This window comes from Aegilops tauschii, chromosome 5, assembly GCF_002575655.3.
Source record: "Aegilops tauschii subsp. strangulata cultivar AL8/78 chromosome 5, Aet v6.0, whole genome shotgun sequence".
Lineage (NCBI taxonomy): Eukaryota > Viridiplantae > Streptophyta > Magnoliopsida > Poales > Poaceae > Aegilops > Aegilops tauschii.
In genome coordinates, this window is record NC_053039.3 from 130814420 (window position 1) to 130829612 (window position 15193).

Below are 15193 nucleotides of genomic sequence, written 5' to 3' on the forward strand. Positions count from 1 at the left end.
AAGCAGGACGCCCCCATTTTTTTGTTTCTTTTGCTTTTTGTTTTTTCCTGTTTTCAGTTTTTCCTATTTAAAATAATTGAGAATTAAAAAAATCCAAATTCTAAGGGAATTTTGGGAAAATTTCCAGAAATCGTAAAATTTTCATGGTTTTAATAATGTCCAAGATTTTGACCAAAAATGTTCGTGTATTGAACAAATGCTAGTGAATTCAAAAAATGTTCACGAATTTCAAAAAAATATTATCAACTAAAAAATGTTTGTGATTTTAAAAAATGTTCGCAATTTCGAAAGAATGAACATTTTTATTTTTATGTATAATTTTTTATGAGCACTTTTTAATAATTGTGAACATAGTTTTGTATTGGTTGAACAAATTTTGAATTCGATGAACAAGTTTTTAAACTTGATGAACAAAATTTGTTTTCAGGAACATTTTTTTAAAGAAATGATGAACAAATTTTGAATTCGATGAACAAATTTGAAATTTGATGAACATTTATTTAAGATCAATAGAATTTTTCTGAATTGATGAATGTTTTTAAATCCGATGAAAGCAGATGAATTCAATGTAGATTTTTTTGAGTTGATAAATGTTTTTTATTGATGATTTTTTTACACGAGGGAACCTTTTTTTGAATATGATGCACAAAAAAATGTTTGCGAACAAAATTTGCAAAAAAAATGAAAACTTAATGAAGAAAAGAAAAAGGAGAAGGAAAAAAAAAGAAAAACAAAAAACGAAAAAGAAGGAAAAACAAAAGAAAAAATGAAAATGGGCCGGCCCATACGTACACCCGCACGCAAGAGGCGGGTAGTCGCTAGGGCGCTTGCCAGCAACATGCCATATGTGTTCAAAAAAAAAAACAACATGCCATATCGGAGCCACCTAGCGAAATGTTAGCTCGATCCTGGTTCCCTTGGGAACGAAAACATTCAATGGGACATCCATCGCAGGCTATTAGAGTCTATAAATTAACATGTAATCAATTATTCTATCACACGGAAATTTTAACATAAAGACCTCTTTCAATTCACATGTCCTTAAATAAGGTGCTAAGCATAGTAAATAGCTTAGCAATCAAATTCCCCAATGCATGGGTGTAGCTAAACTCTGTTTGTTTAATTAGCCATAGTATTTTTTTTTTGCGGAAAAACTTTCAATATATTCATCTTCAATCATGGCAGTACAACGAATACCAGAAATAAAAATTACATCCAGATTCGTAGACAACCTAGCGACGACTACAAGCATCGAAGCGAGCCGAAGGCGCGCCGCCGTCATCGCCCCTCCATCGCCGGAGCCGGGCACAACTTGTTGTAGTAGACAGCCGGGAAGTCGTCGTGCTAAGGCCCCATAGGATCAGCACCCCAGAACAGCAACCGCCGCCGATGAAAAATAACGTAGATCGGAAGGATCCAAACCGAAGACACACGAACGGAGACGAACAACGACGAGATCCGAGCAAATCCACCAAAGATAGATCTGCCGGAGACACACCTCCACACGCCCACCAATGATGCTAGATGCACCGCCGGAACGGGGGCTAGGCGGGGAGACCTTTATTCCATCTTCAGGGAGCCGCCGCCGTCTCACCTTCCTGAGTAGGACACAAACCTTAACAAGATTGAAAAAAAAGACTAAAAACAGAGCCCTCCCGCCGGCACTTGCCAGGATCCACCGCGCCTCCATGGCCATAGGGCCACCGAAGACGAGGCGGACCTGCGCCGGCGCCGGCAAGAGGCACGAACCCTAACTTTCTTTCTTGGAGGAGGAGGAGGAGACAGCCATAGTATCTTTTGTAGTATGTAACTTTGTGGCCTATTTCTGTCGCATATTAAGCAAATAATATTCTTAAGTAAAACACATGAAAATATATTTGACTCGAGTGCATATATAAAGTGCCAATAATGTCTAAAGTAACTAATGATCATAATCTATTTTGGTCCAACCTTTTCCAAATATGCTCTACCAAATCAGTCTTGAGTGCTCTATGAGTCGCGCGGTCTCGGATTCTTGCATCCCTTTGTAGAACCTAGGCAAATACCTGTATGTCGCCAAATGTGAATACTGATGGTAGGACAATGATACGGCGCTTTACACGGGATCAAATTAGCTTCATTTTCGTCTAGGGTCGTGTGCTTGGAATCGTTTTCTCATGGGATTACTAATTCGCTCTCTCTCCTCATTAATTAATCTGGCATGTCTGAATTTTGTCTATATGACAGGTTTAGCACCGGTCCAAGTTGAAGCATTGAGAGGGGCCTAATGCACGGACGAATGGTAGAAGTAGCTATCAGCAAGATTTATGGAAAACCGCAAAATCACGCTAACAGATACTAGTTGACTAAACTTTTCGTCTCTTTGATTTGAAAGCCTTGACTTGCAACAACCAAGAAAAGGACATCCACCTAGAGGATAACGTTTCTTTTTTTTGAGGTACAGAGGATAACGTTGTTGACAAAGTTTTTAGCCATACAAGCACTTCTCCATTAGGCAAATCCCGCTAACTAATTTTTGTGACGTACAGGCAAATTTCGAACAGGCATTGTGCTAAAACTAGAATGTGTTTTCCTTTGCTATTTTGCTTGATAGAAACTGTTGTCCATGCTGTTCCCTCAAGATTAATGGTGTTGCAACTTCAGGGCCTCCATCTATGGTCTATTCTTTCGTGTCATTAGTCCACGCATGAACTTGCTAGCTAGCTTCTAGATCTGTCGGTTAACTTGTTGAACTCACTCACACGAAAACGTGCAAATTTTATATGACAGATAGGCAGATCAGATACTCGATGAAGTCAGACTCCAACGTGCATGCCTACACAAATATGACCGGGTCGAATAGGATTTCCCCCCCAAGCTGTGCGCCATGCCGAGACCTTCTATTTAACGCCTAGCTTGTCTCTATTAGCTACAACCAGTCAAGACAAAACAATGTCAATGTCACATGGCCAAACAAGAGCAATGGAAAGCTTGCTGGTGCTTCTCTCCCTTGGAGTCCTCGTCCAGCTCGCCGGCTGCAGCCCTCCGCCGGACCCGGTGATCTGCACGCATGGCACGTCCAACTGCACCATCGCCAACACGTACGGCTCCTTCACGGACCGCACCATCTGCCGCGCGGCCAAGGTCACCTACCCGGGGACCGAGCAGGAGCTGTTCGCGGCCGTGGCAGCCGTGGTGTCCACAAAACAGAAGGTGAAGGTGGCCACCAAGCACTCACACAGCATTCCCAAGCTGGCGTGCCCCGGCGGCGACGAAGGTACACTCATAAGCACGGCGCGGCTCAACCGGACGGTGTGCATCGACGTCGCGAAACGGCTCATGACGGTGGAGAGCGGCATGCTCCTTCGGGACCTGATCGAGGCCGCTGCCGCGGCGGGGCTGTCCCTGCCTCACTCACCGTACTGGTACGGCCTGACCATCGGGGGCATGTTGGCGACGGGAGCGCACGGGAGCTCGCTGTGGGGAAAGGGAGGCGCCGTGCTCGAGTACGTGGTCGGGCTGAGGATCGTAACTCCGGCGCCGGCGAGCCAGGGGTTCGCCGTAGTGAGGGAGCTAGGTTCCGATCACCCAGTGTTAGGTTCAGACTAGGGAATCTGGGAAGGAAGCCATGGCGAGATTTGAATTGCAGGAAACGTGTCTCTGTATTACAACGAGCTAACTCAACTGAAGGATTTACAAGCCGACGGCCTCTGCCGTTTACCAATTCGCCACCCAACACAACGACAGGATAGACTAATATAGGATTACACCCAGTTGCCGTCCGCGTAGCGAGTGGAAGGATGATGGGCTCTCTTGCTGGGCCGGCCCTCCTTGGTGATGAAGCGTACACCGGTCTCGTCGGTAGTGGTACTAGGCCCAGTGTTAACACTCCCCTTTCCTTGAAGTCCAGCTTGTCCCCAAGCTGGAGCCCGCGGAAAACGCTGCTTGAGTTCTTCTAAATCTTCCCATGTCGCCAAAGAATCCGGTTGATCAGACCATTGTATCAAGCCTTGTGGCACAGCAGCATCACCCCGGCGGCGCAACCGGCGCTGCAGAACTCTCATAGGCACAGCAAACTGAGCATCAGGAGGAGGCAATTCAGATTGTACGTGACAATTAGGTCCCAGCGCTAACTTCAGTTGAGATACGTGCAGAACTGGGTGGATCTTGCTTGCCGGTGGAAGCGCAAGACGATAGGCTGATGCACCTACTCGTTCCAGCACTTGATAAGGGCCATAGTATTTGAACAACAATTTGTGATGAGCACGTGGGGCCACAGAGGACTGAATGTATGGCTGCAACTTGAGAAAAACAGAATCACCCACAGCAAATACTCTGTCAGAACGTTTCTTATCTGCCTGGTGTTTCATTCGAGTTCTGACACGCTCCAAGTGTTGCTGAAGTAATCTCATCATAAGATCACGATCACGAAGCCATGTCTCCAGGTCAGGAATGGAACAAGTGTCATCTGCAGATAATCCAAAAGTTCTGGGAGACTGTCCGTATAGGACCTCGAATGGCGACTTCCCTTGCAAGGCAGAGTGAGGACTCGTGTTGTACCAGTACTCAACAAGTGACAACCATTGGGCCCACTTCAGCGGGCAAGCATGAGTAAAACAGCGTAGATAAGCCTCCAAACATTGGTTGACTCGCTCAGATTGACCATCGGTTTGGGGATGATGGGAAGAACTCATACGCAATTTTGTACCAGTGAGTGCTGCCATTTCTTTCCAAAACCTGCTAGTAAAAATCCGATCACGGTCAGTGACAATGGACTCTGGCATCCCATGCAGTTTGTGTATATTGTCCATGAAGGTTGCCGTCACTGTGGACACAGTAAAGGGATGTTGGAGACCAATAAAATGACTATATCTCGACAGCTTGTCAACAACGACGAGGACACAGTTGAAACGGCCAGAACGAGGCAAACCTTCAAGAAAATCCATCATGAGCATCTGCCAAAACTTACGAGGCACCGGCAAGGGTTCGAGGAGGCCTGGGTACTTGTTACGATCCGGTTTCGCGCACTGACAAATTAAGCACTCCTGAACATATTGCTTCACTCGAGCTTTCATGTGCTTCCAGTAGAACAGCTGCTTCAATCTGCGCAAGGTGACAGGAATACCCGAGTGGCCCCCAATCGGACTTGTATGAAATGCATCAAGTAATTTAGGAATCAGATCCACATCAGGAGGAAGCCATAATCGACCTTTGTAACGGATCAGACCATCTCGAAGAGAAAATGGATCATTTCCAGACTGCTGTACTGCCAATTTGACCAAAAGTTCACTTGCTCCAGCACTATCCTGATACACATCCAATATTTCCTGTATCCAAGCTGGCTGGTGCGAAGATATAGCAAGAAGGTCCTCCCCTAAGTGTGGTCTGCGAGATAATGCATCCGCAGCACGGTTGTCAATGCCTTTTTTGTACCTGATCTTGAATTGGAGTCCAAGCAATTTTGTGAACACTTTCTGCTGCCAAATAGTGTGTAACCTCTGGTCTTCCAAGTGTGCTAAACTGCTATGGTCAGTAAGTATTAGGAATTCAACATGTTGTAAATAAGTTCTCCATCGTTCCACTGCAAGAAGCACGGCCATATACTCTTTTTCATATGTAGACAGACCCTTGGTTCTGGGGCCCAATCCTTTGCTCACAAATGCAAGAGGGTGGCCATCCTGAAGTAGTACTGCACCCACTCCGGTATCACAAGCATCAGTCTCAATTACGAACTGTTTCTGAAAATTAGGGAGTGACAGTACAGGTGCTGTTGTGAGGGCTCGCTTCAGTTGATCAAATGCTGACTGAGCTTCAGAAGACCACACAAATGGAATATTTTTACGCAGGAGATGAGTCAATGGCTGGCTGATCATACCATAGTGGCGAACAAACTTCCGGTAGTAGCCAGATAGCCCCAAAAAACCACGAAGTTCCTTCAAATTAGCAGGTACAGGCCAGTTGACTACCACCTCAATCTTAGCAGGGTCAGTAGCTACGCCTTCCTCAGACACCACAAAGCCCAGATAAGAAATGCTGCGTTGTGCAAACGCACATTTAGACCCTTTGATTTTCCATTGGTGCTCCTGCAATAGGTCCAACACTTGCTTCAAATGGCGCAAGTGGTCCTCCAATGTAATACTAAATACTAGGATATCATCGAAGAACACCACAGCACATTTACTTGGTTCACGAAGCACTGGAGCTAAATCATCATTCATAACAGATTGGAATGTATATGGCCCTCCAGTTAGTCCAAATGCCAAGACTGTAAATTCATAGTGCCCGTTGTGTGTGTGAAAAGCTGCCTTATACTCCTCACCCAGCGCAAGCCTGATCTGATGATATCCGGCACGAAGATCCAGCTTCGAAAACCAGGACGCTCCAGTGAGCTCATCCAAAAGCTCATCGATCACTGGTAGCGGGTATTTGGACTTGAGTGTCAACAAATTAAGATGACGATAATCCACACACAACCGCCACGAGCCGTCTTTTTTCTTGACCATAATAATAGGTGAGGCAAACGGGCTGGAGCTAGGAACGATGACCCCAGTTTGCAACATCTCCTGGACTTGTTTTTCAATTTCACTCTTTAGCTCTGGTGAATACCGGTAGGGTCGAATGTTCACAGGTCTAGCCCCTTCCATCAACGGTATTCTATGATCACAACTGCGCCGAGGGGGAAGTCCAGTTGGTGGTTCGAAGACTGCAGTGTACTGATCTAATAGTTCCTGGAATTGTGCCGGAAGGGCTACGACATCCTCTTTGAAGTTCTCTGGCTGAACTAAATGGAGCTCCACCACAGTGCAACTAAAAGTTTCTGGAGGACAGCCTTGTAAGAACACCGGACGGCCGTGATGATCAAAGGCTAGCCACCTCTCTAACCAATTAACTTGCATAGTACCCAAGGAGGACAGCCAATCCATTCCCACAATTCCATCATGATGTTGCAGAGGTAACACCTTAAAGCCACACTTGAACTCATGACCAGCAGCAGACCAGGCACAAGCAGGAATGATGTGAGTACAAGGAAGTGTACCTCCACCAGCAATCCTGACAGTTTGTTGTGAAGGCAGTAATTGCTGGCCTGTAATGTGAGCAGCCAACCGAGCACTGATGAAAGAATGAGAACTACCTGAATCCACCAGAAGCACCACTGCATGACCACCCAATTGGCACTCTAATCTGATAGCATTAGTACCCCCTTGAACTTGTTGTGCTTCAGCTGACAGTACCATTAAATCCATATCACTATCATCCGAATCCATGCTATCTAAGGCACAGAATTCCAACATTTCTTGCACTACATGCAGCTGAACTGTCGTGTTACACTTATGATCTCTTCCCCAGCGTTCCCCACAGATGAAACATAACCCTTTAGCTCGACGATAAGCTTTGAGAGTTGCAAGCTTATCGTCAACAACATGACCCTTAGTCTTGTCCAGCAGCTTAGGTTCCTCCATGGGCTTGGCAACCTGCAGTTTATCAGCACGATAATATGCAGATGATGAATTAGAACGACGCTTCTCTGTACTCCAGTCCACTTCTATTTCACCCATCTCTTCATGAACAGCAGCAATAGAATAAGCAGTGTCGAGATCAGTAGGTCGCTGCACCGCTACTGTCATACGCACACTTGGCTTCAAACCATCCATGGAACGGGTTGTATAGTGCAGCATATCTGGCTCTGGTTCATAAGCAGTCAACTGGTCCATAAGTTCAGAAAACTGACTAACATAATCTTCCACTGATCCGGTCTGACGAAGGCGATACAGTTTACGGACCAAGGACTGATGTTGGTTCCGTCCAAAACGGCTAAGCACAGCTGCACAGAACTCTTCCCACGAAGATCGCACAAATTTATGCTGAACAGATGAGAGCCAGCGAGCTGCTGCTCCTTCAAACTGCATAGACGCGACAGCAATCCATAGATCAGGGTCTGTATCGAACATCTCAAAGTAATCCACACACCTGGTTTGCCACAATTTTGGGTTCTCGCCATCAAATCGAGGAAAATCAACAGAGGGAGGCTTGCCATGCCCTGATGACGAGTATGAGCTGCTCCTCTTCTCGCGGTGCAGTAAACTGGAGAAGGACGAGCTGGGACGAGATACCTCAGCGACTACCCGGGCCGGAAGAGGGACGTATGGCGCGGCCGTACCGAATCCTGCTCCCCGCGTCGTCGACGTCGGACGCTGCCCCACTAGCGCTGGATTCGTCGCGCCCTTGGGCGACCGATCGAAAACTTCCTGGTCGCCGCCCCGCGAGGTAAATCCCTTGGAATTGCGGAGCTCGTGGATTTGCTTGAGCAATTCCGCCTCGGCGCCGTCTGTGTACGCCTGCATGTCGTTGACGATGGTGCTCACTGCCGCGTCCACCGCCTTGTCGACCGTCGCGCCCACCGAACGCGCCACCGCCGCCTCGACCGCGCTGCCCACCGCCGCCACAATCAGCGCGTCGAGCTCCTTCTGGTGGCGAGCATGGGCGGCCTCGCTCGCCTGGGACACCGTCTCGTAGATGGCCTTGCCCTCCGGAGTGAGATTCTCCATGAGCTCGTGCCGTCGGCGCGCCGCCGCCGCCGCCAGACGCGTTTCATGGACGGGCTCCAGCTCGAGATTGGAAGGGTGGTGGGGAATTTTTGGCTCTGATACCAATTGTTAGGTTCAGACTAGGGAATTTGGGAAGGAAGCCATGGCAAGATTCGAATTGCAGGAAACGTGTCTCTGTATTACAACGAGCTAACTCAACTGAAGGATTTACAAGCCGACGGCCTCTGTCGTTTACCAATTCGCCACCCAACACAACGACAGGATAGACTAATATAGGATTACACCCAGTTGCCGTCCGCGTAGAGAGTGGAAGGATGATGGGCTCTCTTGCTGGGCCGGCCCTCCTTGGTGATGAAGCGTACACCGGTCTCGTCGGTAGTGGTACTAGGCCCAGTGTTAACACCCAGACCTGGATGCCGCGAAGGTCTCCCTTGGGGTTCCCGGCGTCGTCTCTCAGGTAACTCTGACCATGCAGCCGTTGTTCAAGCGGTCGGTGACGATGGTGCAGCGCGACGACTCAGACATGGCGGAGAAGGTGGCTGTGTGGGGCCACCTCCACGAGTTTGGCGACATGACGTGGCTGCCGTATCAGCGCATGGTGATCTACCGCCAAGACGACCGCGTCGACGTCTCGACCCCAGGCAATGGCCTCAATGACTTGCTCCTTTTTCGCGCCAGTCCCACCCGCAGGCTCGTCGACGCAAGAGTCGCCGAGGAGCGCCTGCAGGAGAACGGCACTGACACCGCCCGATGCACGGCGGCGCAGCAGCAAGCGGCCGCCTTCGAGCAACGGTCCTATGGTTTCACGAACGACGGCGTCTCTTTCACAAGATACCCGGTGGTGGGGTACCAACACCGCATCCAGGCGTCTGGCACATGCCTCAGTAGCCCAGAGGATGGCCTCCTCACCTCCTGCGCATGGGACCCACGCATCCGAGGCTCCTTCTACTACAACTCCGGCTTCAGTGTCGCAGTCTCCAAGGCACGGGCATTCGTCGTTGACATGCAACGTCTCCGCGACCGCAACCCGGACATGTTTTGTGCTGCCCTCGACTCCAAGGTGGGCGTGGTCATGCGGTACGTCAAGGCGTCATCGGCTTACCTTGGTAAAAAGGAGGACTCGGTCGACTTCGATATCGTCTACTACCGGAGCCATACAAACGGCATGCCGCGTGTGCACGCCGACGTGGTGGACGAGATCGAGCAAATGGCACTGCGCAAGTACGGCGGCCTCCCGCATTGGGGAAAGAACTGGAACTTCGCCTTCTATGGTGCCATCACAAAGTACCCGAAAGCTCATAAGTTCCTTAAAGTGAAAAATAAGTACGACCCCGATGGGCTCTTCTCCAATGAGTGGACTGACCAAGTACTTGGTATCAATGGAACTCCCAACGTCATCAAAAAGAGTTGCGCCATCGAAGGACTCTGTGTATGCTCCAGTGACTTGCATTGTGCTCCGGAGCAGGGCTACTTATGCAAGCCAGGGAAGGTGTACAAGAAGGCTCGAGTCTGCTCGTTCATCACGGATTATTAGAGGTGACGTGCGCTTTGCCACGTTAAGCCTTTTTTATGCAGTCTGTCAGTTGCTTCATTACTATTTTTGTTTCACTTGAGTTGAACTGGCTTTTAATTACATCAATGATTTGTTTTTGCTTCACTTTTATCTGATGAAAGTGGAAGGAGTATGTTATGTGTGAGGTGGACTAAGTTCTTATATGTGTGGTTGTGCTGTTCTTATTTTTAACACAGAAAACAACATATGTGTGCCATGTTCACTTGGGAGTTGACCCAAACGCGACACAAATAATGATTGATTCCCTTCTAGATGGGCATACTAGTGACCCCAAAGTCCCGATGGAGTGCCACCATTCCTAGGGAGCTTTGAATTTTAGAAGATACGGAAACACACATAAATTTCTGGACTCCATTTGCATTTGATATTCACGTCAACCCTAAAATTGATGGTCTAAAACATGACCGGAAGTGGAAGATAAAGATACCATAAGAATGATATTCCTTGTGGAACATAAAGATGCATTTTGTATATGCTATAGATGAAATTGTGGCAATGAGTAAGGAATTTGCCTCACAAATCAACATGCAACAAGAAAGTGAGATGCCCCTGCGCAGATACAAATGGAAGATACATCAGAGTAAGAGATGTCAAGGTCCGTTGATTTGAAATTTATCGAAAAGAAGAGAATTGGACAGTTAAATAATTTATTTATTTTTGTCATCAAAACTTTATTCCTCAAACAATGGCCATATCATTTACATTTTGAGGCAAAATAAAATCGTTGCCATTTGAGTCCCAAGACAGTCAAATAATTTTAACATACATGACAATCAAACTGTCCAGCAAAACAAAGAATCACGAACTGCACACAATTTCCAAAATAAGAAGGGTATGAGAAGAGCATACAGCCGTAGTTGGAATGGTGCTCCTTCCCAAAAAAGCATATGTTGTTCAGATATCCATAGTTACAAAATGGAAATTACAGCGAATCAGTTAATTGGTCGTAATCATACCCCCTCCCCCCCCTAAATCTAATCATCACTAAATCGTGCTATGGACCTTCCTCGTGGAAATTCTTCGTGCGATGGCCTTCAACACAGTAAACTGGGCCTTCACAAAGGCCTTCGACACAGTAAACTGGTACTTCCTCATGGAAATTCTTCGTGCGATGGGGTTTGGCACAAGATGGATGGAATGGGTCTGCGGCCTTCTGGGAAGCTCCTCCACGAGGATCTTGGTGAACGGACTGCCGGGCCGACCCATATACAACTGCTGTGGATACGCCAGGGAGGCCCACTATCCCGATGTTGTTCATCCTAGTCATGGAACCATTGCACAAAATGGTGGAGCTCGCCTCGTCTAGGGGAATTCTGACGCTGCTTGCGGGGACCGGCCTCAGGCACCACATATCTATGTTCGCGAACGACATCATGCTGTTTATCAAGCCCAACAATCTGGATATTCAAGCCACCTCCTTCATCCTGGACCTCTTCGGCTATGCGACAGGGCTACGAGTCAACCCCTCAAAGAGTGAGGCACTGCCAATCAGGTGCGACGAGCATTCCATGCAGCGGGTGGTTGCCACACTTGGATGTCCGATCGGTTCATACCCGTGCAAGTATCTTGGTCTACCCCTCACGATCAGAAAACAGATGGCAGCCCAGCTTATGAGCATCATGGACTGCCTTGCAAAGAGGCTTCCAAAATGGCGAGCGGCCAGCATGCCAAAAAGTGGCCGACTACTGCTTGTCAAATCTGTACTCTGTGATATCCCGATCCACGCGATGATGGCCCTCGACATTCCACAGAAAGTGATCTCGGCCATGACCAAAATCTGCAGATGCTTCTTGTGGTGCGCCAAGGACATGGCCAATGGGGGACAATACATGGGCGGTGGGACAAGCTATGCACGCCAAAGTGGGCAGGGGGCTTGGGTGTTCCGAACCTAAGTTGTCTCAACATCGCTATGCAAGCACGATGGCCATGGCTGCAGCGAACTGATGCCTCTAGGCCATGGGCAGAAATCGACATCCAAGTCCCGGAGAAAGCAAGGGCGCTCTGTGCGGTGGTCATGTGCTCCACCGTCGAGAACGGAATGCACACCCTGTTCTGGGAAGACCGGTGGCTCGGTGGCTTCCGGTTGCAGGAGATCGCACCACATGTTTACGCGTCTGTAAGCCGAATTGTCAGGCGCTCTAGGACGGTGCAGCAGGCCCTGACATCCACTCGATGGGCTAGGGATGTCGGCTCTGAACTTTCTACAGAGGCATTGCAGAAATACCTGCAGCTATGGGCACATGTCACTCGGGTGACTCTGATACCGGAGGCCAACGATAAGATTAGCTGGGCCTGGGAACCGGACGGTACATACTCATGCAGATCTGCCTATCAGGCTAATTTTTGGGGCCGTGAAATCTCGTCGACTATTGTCTTCACGTGGTCATCCAGGGCTCCGCTACACTGTCGATTCTTCACCTGGCTTGCAGTCCAAGGTAGATGCTGGACGGCGGACCGGCTGGCTCGCCATGGCCTTGATCACCATGACGCTTGCTCTTTCTACGCCCAGCACGAGGAGACCATTAGGCATATTCTGTTGAACTGCGTCATGGCAAGGGAGGTTTGGACAAGCCGGGTTGGGTGCCGACAAGCGAAACAACATTGGTGGAGTGGTGTGCAGAGAAGAACGGCACAAGCCAGAGCATGAAGAGAATGAGTACGATCATCCTCCTTGTCTTATGGGAGCTATGGAAGCATCGGAATGCCATCGTTTTTATGGTGCCACACCATCCTTGCGAGTCTTGTTACAAACCATTGAGAGGGAAGGTCGGGCTTGGAAGGCAGCGGGACTTATCAAGGGAGACATGTAAGCTCTTTTTAGGGATGTGGCTACGTGGGAGAGTATGAGAGAGAAGTGTAGTTTTCCTTTGTGGTGGAGTTGGGTCTCATGTAATGTAACATTGTGTAACACCCAACGTGGAGGGGCTCTCACCCTTTTTCCTTCTTTAATATATAGTGCGCACACTCATGCGCTTTCGAGAAAAAATATTATCACTAAATCAAATAAGTTGACTGTAAGTATGCATTGGAGTGATTTACGATAAAATAAAACCAATAAATTCTCAAATGAATCAAACATGGTGAGGTCCTTAAAAACATAATAAGGAATACCTTTCGAATTACTCTTAAGAGCGTCAAAACCTAACAAGAAGATTTGGAGCAAAGGAAAATAAGCCAGAAAGAAATATCTGATGAATATAAATAAAGAAGAATGTAGGTTACGAAAACTGCACACTGCCATGTAAAAAATTTACAGGAGCACCATACCATATGGCAAAATGTTAGAGAATCTATAGCCGGGCTCCTCAAATCCCTCTCAAACGTCCACGGACACGACCGGTCGATGATCGGACAGGAGAGAGAAGGGAAAATGTGACCCAACCAGACCCCTCATATCATCCCTATACATTCAGACTATCCGCGAACCCTCATGTTGAGGACAAATGTAGGGAGGATATTGTGATGCCCGGATAATTAAGCTACAGTAACTTCTCTACTAATGATGCCACATCACCGCGATCACTGTTGTTAATCTCCCGATGATTCAATCCCGTTCGAATTCAAAATTCAAAATCAAGACAAACAACAAAAGTTTTCAAATATCAAAACTAAAATGTTCGGGTTATGCCAAATAATGCATAGGTAATTGTGGTGAAGTAACCCCACTTTTATAAAATGTTTAAATACTCAAAGGTGAATAAAGCAGTACCAAAAATCAATATTTAAATGCTTTTATACTTAACAGAATACTAAAGTAAACTGTTTTGGGGTAAAACCTTTTGTGTCAGTGGGTTTTGTAGTATTACTAATTTAGGGATCATTTTAATATTGAGTAAAAACTAAACTAAAAAGAAAGTGAAATAAAAACAAAAAATAGATAAATAAGAAAAGAAAAGAAAAAAACAAACGAGAGAGAGACCCCCTGGCCAACTGGGCCAAACGGCCCAGCCGACCAGCCCACCGTCCCAGACCAGCCCAACCCCCACTTCCCTTTAACCCCCTGTCTCCCTACCGAACCCTAGCTCGGTCGTCCCGCTTTCCCCACCCCCCCTCGCCAGCCCCCACCTCTCGATCCCATCTGGATCGAGGAGGGGATCGTCCCCATCGACCCCGTCACCGCTGCCGGACCGCCCGCCGGCGTCGCCAGGCCTCCTCCCCGCCACCCGTCTCCGGCTCGCCTCCCCTCTCGCTCCTCTTCCCCGACCCAATCTGGATCGGGAAGGGGCAACAAGCCCGACGCCTCCTTCACCAACATCGTCGCTGTGCGTCACCACCGTCGCCCGAAGACCTCGCCGTCGCCGGACTGCCTCCCTGTCGCGCGCCGTCTCCGTCCTCCTCCTCACGCCCCGCTGCCTCCAATCCTACACCCCCCGTGAGCGCGCTCCCCCCTTCCCCCTCTCCCTGCTCGTTGTACGCCACCGTCCATGCAGCACCCCCTGGCCGCGCACCGACGCCCTTCGACCGCGCTCACCGCGAGCCCTCGCCCGCGCCCGCATGCGTCGCGCTCACCTGCTGCTCTGCTGCTGTTGCAAGCCACTACTGCTACTTCCTGTTGCTGCCGCCGCGCACCGCGCTTGTTCGATGCGGCCAGTCGTGCCCTGGCCACCCTCACACCTCCCTCGTGCGCCCCGCAGCCGCTCTGCACTGCTACTGCTGCGAACTGCTGCAGCCGCCGCTGCGCGCCCGCCTCCGTCCGCCAACGCTCGCCGGCGCCGCCCCGCTCGCCTGCCACGTGCGCGCCGCCCTACGCCGGCACTGCCCTCCACCAGCACCGCCCGCTGCTGGCCCCTCGCGTCACCTGCCTCCGCCGCAGGCCACCGTTTCCGCTCGCCCTCACTGCCTAGCGCCCCGCCGCCCTGGTTCCGCCTCACCACGCCTCGCCCGTCCGCCCCACCCGCCTGCGCCGCGCTGTCGCTCGCTGGCGCACGCACGCCCATGGCTCCGGTCCCCGCGGCCCTGTTCCGGCCGGCGCTCGTGCGGCCCCTGGCCGCCGACGCTCGCGCCCGGCTATGCCGCGTCGCCTGGGCGGGTTACGCCCACACCCCCGGGCTCTGCCTCGTTTCGCCAGCGCCCAACACCCGTTAGCCCCCTGGGC

The 15193-nt window shown here is 49.5% G+C and overlaps 1 protein-coding gene across 1 annotated transcript; it reads left to right on the forward strand.

Annotated features, from left to right (window-relative positions):
* Positions 1-2959: 2959 nt before the first annotated feature.
* Positions 2960-10059, forward strand: LOC109771109 (L-gulonolactone oxidase 2). Its single transcript, XM_020329814.4, has 2 exons — positions 2960-3577; positions 8933-10059. The coding sequence occupies exons 1-2, from the start codon at positions 2962-2964 to the stop codon at positions 10057-10059; spliced, it is 1743 nt and encodes a 580-aa protein (XP_020185403.2). The 5' UTR covers positions 2960-2961.
* The last annotated feature ends 5134 nt before the right edge of the window (positions 10060-15193 follow it).

Excerpts from the sequence above, each read along its gene's own strand:
- LOC109771109 (XM_020329814.4), top strand. The coding sequence starts at position 2,962 with ATGGAAAGCTTGCTGGTGCTTCTCTCCCTTGGAGTCCTCGTCCAGCTC. Across the intron at positions 3,578-8,932 it reads TTCCGATCACCCAGTGTTAG|ACCTGGATGCCGCGAAGGTC; the intron begins GTTCAGACTAGG and ends GTTAACACCCAG.